The sequence below is a fragment of the Otolemur garnettii genome, unplaced genomic scaffold (genome assembly GCF_000181295.1).
Source record: "Otolemur garnettii isolate 467f Iridium unplaced genomic scaffold, OtoGar3 scaffold00032, whole genome shotgun sequence".
Lineage (NCBI taxonomy): Eukaryota > Metazoa > Chordata > Mammalia > Primates > Galagidae > Otolemur > Otolemur garnettii.
This window is the reverse complement of record NW_003852427.1, coordinates 11,261,309-11,268,647: the sequence shown is the minus strand read 5'-3', so window position 1 is coordinate 11,268,647 and position 7,339 is coordinate 11,261,309. Positions and strand designations below refer to the sequence as shown.

Below are 7,339 nucleotides of genomic sequence, written 5' to 3'. Positions count from 1 at the left end.
CCTATTGCAATGAAATTGCATTTGCCAAGAACTATTTAAAGACTTTCCCACATTTCTCAAGCTAGCAACCCTACCTGCACTCCTTTCTCAGATTTTTGTTGAAAACATAGGCCATTGGCAGGAACTTCCCCAATGACCACCCACCTTGATGAGATTTCTCATCCTCTTCCCAGAAGATGAGACAATTCTCCTTTTTTCTAAGGCTATCCCACCCAAACATAGTCTGCAATGAGCACACAGCAAGCACTATTCAATCTATTTTCATTATAGCTTTCTTTACCAGCTTGTTCACCTTACTCAAGTCTAAGAAAAATTCTCCTCTTAAGTTATGGTCTTTCTACCTTTTTTCTTAGATAAGTATCTGAAAACCGTAATCTGTTCTTAAAGCCTGAACTTCTTCCCCACCTACCCACCTTCCCCACTACAGCAACTCCTTGTCACTGACTACTTCACAGATTACCCTCTTAAAATCTCTCTCTCCACCACCAAATCTGATGATCAATTCTTAGTTCTCACCTTATCGACCTTTCTATCTAATGTAGTCATCATACAATTACACCTCCTTTCCCTGAAACACTTCTTCTTTGAGTTTACCTGGGCACTTATCCTGGCAGCCCTTTGCTGCTCTCAGTTTCTTCCTGGGAGCCTATACATATGGGTATTCTCCAAGGTTTTATGTTTCATTCTGCTCTAAAAACCACCTGGAGCTCCACAGTGCTATACAGTTTACACAGTGCTTTCACATCCATTATCTCCTTTGTTCAGCAGAACACTGCTGGGGATGGGGGGAGCCAGGGGTTGATTTATTACCCTCATCTTAAAAATGAGAAATCTCAAGTAAAGAAATTAAGTGACATACTCAAAGTTGAATACTTATTGACAGAACTGAGATTGGCTGCTTTTCTCCTTTATTGTATGCCTCTACTCCCTTGGCTTTCTTAACTCTTCATAAACAAATCTTGATTCACAACTATCAAGTCTGATATAATACTATTTAGTTCTGAACTCCTATTGGAGGATTTTATATGTTACACTTCAAGCATTATGCTACAAAATGAAACCAGTTATGTTTCTTCCTCCTCATTTTTCTACTTTTCAAGATTTAGAACCATGACAACATGCAACTCCTTCCTTACTGCTTCTATAACCAATTTGTTATCTTGATTTTGGGGTATCTTTTTCACCTGTCCCTTTATTTTTGTATTACTGTCATGGAACAGATACCCCTCCTCTTTTTTTTTTTTTTAAACACATGAACTGATCTTTATTCTCTCTCCCTAAGCTACCACAGTTAATTCTTTCCAAAATACCACTTTACTCTTATAACTTCCAAGCTCAAAAATATTCAATTAAGCATCCCAGCTAGGCATTCTAGGACTTTCATTAACTGGTCCTATTTTATCTTCCTAATCATAGTTTCTATTACACAAACCCAGTTAAATCATTACTTCTTGTTCTTTGAACATAACTTTCTGCTTTTCTGTTCCTCTGCTCAAAATGTTGTCTCTTCTTCGTTTCCTCTTAAGAAAATCCAGTCTTTCTTCCAACCTTTTCTGATCACTTCAGCTGGAGCAAAGCTCATCTGACCTCCCTAGTATGTACTACATTTCATTGGTGTGTACATGCATATGTGTGTGCTTTGTGTCTCTTGCTTTAGCTAGAGAACAAAGATTGAGCCTTACCTATATAACCAACTCAACAAAGGTCCCTCCGAATGAATGTTTCAAGGCCTAACACAGGCACTGTTGGTACAGCAAGCAGGTGAGGCCTTGACTTTCAAAGAGCCATATGCCTGCTGTAGGGACTCATGAAGCATAGTAGATTCTATACCATCTGATATTTAAGGTATGTGGACCAATGGGGAGTAGGAGTAGCCTTTAAGTTGCTGTCTTCTTTGTTGTCGCCAGGTTAGATGTAATAATATAGTCGGGAAATGGAAGTCTCACATTGGTATACTTTCTTTTGTTTTTTTTCTCCCTTTTTTCCATCCCCATAATTCCCATACTTGACTTTTGGCATTTTCCTTAGCCTGTCTCTCTTTACTAGAGGTAACTTCACTTTTTCCACTTTGAAATACCAAGAAAAACACATAATAAAGATGAAAATGTAACTCCTTTTTTCAAACCTTTCCTACATGTTAGTATCAACTGCAACAAGCACTACTATTAGAACATAGTACTTTAGATAATTTATTTTTTCTATAGTTTTCAAATAATATGGAAAAGGATTTATTTCTTTCATTTTTTTCTTTTTTTTTGACAAGGTCTAACTCTGTCACCTGGGCTACTCTGGGTGACAGTGAAATCACCATAGTTCAGTACAACATCAAGCTCCTGGGTTCAAATGATCTTTCTGCCTAAGCTGCCTGAGTAACTGGGACTATAGCCATGAACCACCATGCCTGGTTTAAACTTTAAACTTTTTATAGAGGTGAAGTCTTACTATGTTGTCAAAGAACTGAGTTTGAGACAACTTCAATAAGCATGTCTCCACAGAGTGAACTAAGCTAAAAAAACTTAACAAGGCTCTAAACAAAGGATGCTTTGGGCCTTAGCAAAACTCTGACTCAGGAAGAGCTGCTGTTTTTCTTTATAATATTATCCTTTCATAAGATAAGAAACTTGAGTCTCATTTAAGACTCTCAAAGTCAAGCAGAACTAGAACTATTCAATGATAATCATACTTACTCCACTAGTGGTTTATAAATGGTACACTGCAGGAATCCTGTGGCTACTGTGTGGACAGGGTGGAGGAGGGTGTGATAGGATAACTGGGGAGTGCATGTGGCTCTAGCCTTTCCCACTTCCAAGTCAGAGCTCTACTTTTATTCGTTTTATATGCCGGGCCTCCAATGCATCACACCATGGTTCTAATACTTTCAGGAGAGAAATGCTTAGTTGCATTAGTTGATAAAATAATTTCTATGACTGTGGTTTGAAAAAAGAAATCAATTAGAGTTCAATTTTAAATATTTAATATTAAAATTTACATAAAACAAAAAATTACCTCAAAATAAAAGATTTCATTAAACTGCGGATTGCTTGTTTTCTTCTTTACTTTTGTCTTCTTTTGGTCATTCCTGTTCCAATGTGGTAGAGTTTTACCTTGTAGAACTTAATAGTACACAATTATAAAACATGCTATTTCCAACCAGGGAGCCTGACCGATGTTTAAAAGTTAAGGTGACTCAGGGAAGACCATAGTTTTAAACATTACTTAGGAAAGAATTAAGATGTCCCTACAAACTCAAATCAAAGGACACACAAGCTCGTATTATCTATGGCTTTACTAGACTGCCAAGCTTTTTAAGGGTTTTAAAAACACATTATATTACATAAGCAACTCAGAATAAATGGTGAGAAGGAAGACAATGAGATTTAGAGTACCCTTATCTATGCTGAAAAAATACCTGAGGAACATGAAAAATATTCTTAACTCAGTTTACTTCTTGGGCTTCAGCTATGACAGTCATTAAAAAAAAAAAGAAAAAGAAAAATCATTTTGAAATAATTACAGAGGCAAAGGAGGTTACAAAGAAATTTACAAGGAAAACTCACCCCTTTACTCAGTCTCCCCTGACATTAACATCTCATGTAACTGTGATATAATAGCAAAACCAACAGTGACTTCTTTTCTCCCCAAGAAAGGAAATAAGTGGCATAAAACTCAAAATCACATACCAAATAGTTTCTAACTGTATGTTACTAAACAACTACACTAAAGAATGTGTCAGGTATAGATTAAAAATTAAGAAACCAAAAATAGCTCTAGGAGGTTGAACATTTTTAACAATGCAAAATTAGATTTCTCTGATGGCATTTAATGTTACAGGATTGAGTATATGCTTTTAAATTTAAAACCGTCTGTAATAATAACAGCATACCATTATTTGAGCACCTGATAAGTACCAGGCATGGTACCAGGTACTTTATATACATATATAAATTACATTTTTCAAAGTGACTTATTAGTAATTTTCTAAAAATAATAATAACTGGACATCTTGGAGCTAAGGAGAAGGGGTGTGTGTCTGTGTGTTATGCATGTACGTTTGTGTGTGTTGAGGAAATGTTGTGCTTTGTTTTCCCCGATTTAAACACTGAATTTGTAGCCATAGTTTAGACAGTTCCTTAGCAAAACTACAGTAAAGTTATATAGTACAAAATATTTTTCATAAATTATGAAATCATTAAGATCAATGATATGGCACACTTCCCTATGCTCTAGTATTTCAGCAGTTTGTCTATAATTTACAATTCTCTTTGTGGAGGACAGATTTCAGGAGTAGCAAAGGCAATTTTCATTCCTGAGCTGCTTTCTAGATAAAAATATGAAAATTGCTTTGTTTTTCTGAGAAGGTATATAAATTTGGATTTTACTTTCATTAATATCTAGGACATTTGAAAGTAGGAATGCTAATGAATGAGGAAGGCCAAGTTTATGTTCTAAATACTACAATGTAATAGTATAAAACTGGGGTTGTTCCCAGTAGCCTAAGAGTCTGGAATAATTGAAATGATACCCATTTTCTTTTTGTAAACAGAGGACTGGTTGTTTCTAAGTATCTAACAGAATTCATTCAAGACTTCTTTTAAAACAGAATCTTAAATTTCTATTTTTAAATCAAACTATAAAACTTAAAAACCTAATAATAATAAACATTACCTAGAAGGCCCCACTAGAGAAACTGTTGCATAAGGGTCACAGCTTTGTCCATTTATGAGAGGCAACCCGTGGCATGCCTTGATGCTAAGGTAGAACAAAAAAGCGAGATTTAACCCATTAGAGTCACGTTAAACAATATACAGGATTAATTTTAAATATCAATTAATATACATGTATTTAAAGCATTCAAAATTGTTTTCCACATGTCTGTGGTTGTTTGATTATATAATAGCCTACCCAAATGAATAAACAAATGTATGCATTTATCGATTTATGCTATATTTTCAAAATAGGCCTAAATAGGAATATCACAAACAGTACTGAGACTAGCAAATACAGGTTCAACATACTAAATCTGAAAACCTGAAATCCTCCAAAATCTAAAACTTTTTAAAGTGCTATGTGATCTTCAAAGGAAAAGGTCATTGAAGAATTTTGGATTTGGAGTTTTAGTGTTTGGGATGCTCAACCAGTAAGAATATGTAATGAAAATATTCCAAATTCCAAAATAATCAGAAATAAGAAACACTTCTGGTCCCAAACATTTCAGATAAGAGATAACTATTAATACATATTTAACACACTTTCTCCTGCTAAACACCCAACAAGGTACATTTTGGCCAGGTACAGTGGCTCATGCCTATAATCCTAGCCCTCTGGGAGGCTGAGGCAGGTGGATTGTCTGAGCTCATGGGTTTGTGACCAGCCTGAGCCAGAGAGAGACCCCATCCGTAAAAATTGCCAGGCATTGTAGAGGGCACCTATAGTCCCAGCTACCTAGGGGGCTGAGGCAAGAAGATCGTTTGAGCCCTAGAGTTTGAAGTTGCTGTGAGTTGTGACATCACAGCACTCTACTGAGGGCAACAAAGTGGGGCTCTGTCTCAAAAAAAACCCCAAGGTACATTTTGTGGTTTCATAATATATCAAAACTGCTGTGGCTTCTACAAAGGAAAAGAAAGCAATGCAAACCTTAAATGAGAAACTATACATCAAGCCAGCTCTGTGGCATCATATCCTCTGCTAAAGCATGAATGAAAAGCAAGGAAACAACTGTGGTTTCTACTTAAAAATCTGATTCATAAATATAGGGCAAGACTCACATAATTTTGTAGGCTTTTATTCATATTCTCAGTAATGGATCCTGCATAGTTCTGTAGAAAATGTTTTAGACTAGAAAAACCAAGGTCATCTAATCCACTCCACAGATTATACAATTATTGGTATTTACAGAGAACATACAATCTTACTTAATGATTTGTTCTTCAGATTTTCTCACTAAATATTACAGTATACAAAGGAATAGGAGAATATCCACAAACCAAAACAATGATGTCCATAAACCAAAAGCTAAGTATAGAAACGTCAGAAATACTCTCTAATTTTTAAGTATAAGATGGTTAAAAACAGTGTTCTGGCTCGTTTCTTGCCCATAGCTCAGTGGTTAGGGTGCCAGCCACATACACCTGGGGCTGGCAGGTTTGAACCTGGCCCGGGCCTGCTAACAAAAAAGAGAACTACAACAAAAAAAATAGCTGGGCATTGTGGTGGGTGCCTGTAGTCCCAGGCGAGTGGACTGTCTGAGCTCATGGGTTTGTGACCAGCCTGAGCCAGAGAGAGACCCCATCTGTAAAAATAGCCGGGCGTTGTGGAGGGCACCTGTAGTCCCAGCTACTTGGGAGGCTGAGGCATGAGAATCACTTAAGCCCAAGAGTTGGAAGTTGCTGTGATCTGTGATGCCACAGCACTCTACCTGGGGCAACACAGAAAGATTCTGTCTCAAAAAAACCAAAACAAACAAAAAACCCCTGGGTTTTCTGCCAAACTTAAGTAGGTTTTCCATGCTCTTTACTTTTTCTTCTCCCTCAGGGATACCCTATGGCTCTTATATTGGCTTATTTTACAGAGTTCCGTATTTCTCTAGTGATTAGTCATTCTTCTTTATATTTTTTTCTGCATATTTTCTGACTTGGTTAATTTACTTGGAAATTCATTCCAAGCTTGGAAATTCATTCTTCTGATTGATTATACAGTCTGCTGTTACAAAGTTTTCTGCTGTATTCTGAAATTCCCTAAACAACTCTTTCATTTCTTTTAGTTCTATCTTTTCTTATGTTATCTACCTCTTTAGAGAATTTTTTATTCATGTTCTGAATTATTTTTTGGATTTCTTCATGTTGGTTTTCAACTTCTTTATCAATTTCATTCAACTTATTTGTCATCTTATTTGCCATATTCTGAATTCTATATCTGACATTTCAATAATTTCCTTCAAGTCAGCATCCATTGCTAGAGACCTACTGTGATCTTTGGGGGATGTCAAAACAGTTATTTATTCATGTTGTCAGAGTTGTTATGCTGGTTCCTTCTCATTTGAAACTTCTCTTAGCTCAAAACAGGTAAGGTTGCAATGTCCCTGCTCTCCTCTGGGGGAAATCTCTTACTTAGTGAAAAGCAGCAGAAGTCTTTGCATGGCACTTTTGTGTCTTACTCTGGAAGATGACCTGGCAGGAGAGGGTCAGATTAGGGTGACCAGATGTCCTGCTTTTGGCGGGACAGTCCCACTTTTCAACAATTTGTCCCGCGTCCTGCGGTTTTAAAAAAGTCCCGATTTTTGGAAAGAATGCACGAACGGGTGGGAGAACAGGAAGGGAATATACGGTTTTCGGCTGCCATG

The 7,339-nt window shown here is 36.6% G+C and overlaps 1 protein-coding gene across 2 annotated transcripts in view; it reads right to left on the bottom strand.

Moving 5' to 3' along the window:
* The window catches only part of RASA2 (RAS p21 protein activator 2), a 120,504-nt gene that overhangs the window by 54,355 nt on the left and 58,810 nt on the right, over positions 1-7,339 (bottom strand). For both annotated transcript variants that reach the window (XM_012804931.1, XM_003789446.3), the window contains exons 6-7: positions 4,666-4,749; positions 3,007-3,079 (exon numbers count right to left, since the gene is read on the bottom strand). In XM_012804931.1, the coding sequence (XP_012660385.1) occupies positions 3,007-3,079; positions 4,666-4,749 (157 nt within the window). The remainder of the gene's footprint in view (positions 1-3,006; positions 3,080-4,665; positions 4,750-7,339) is intronic.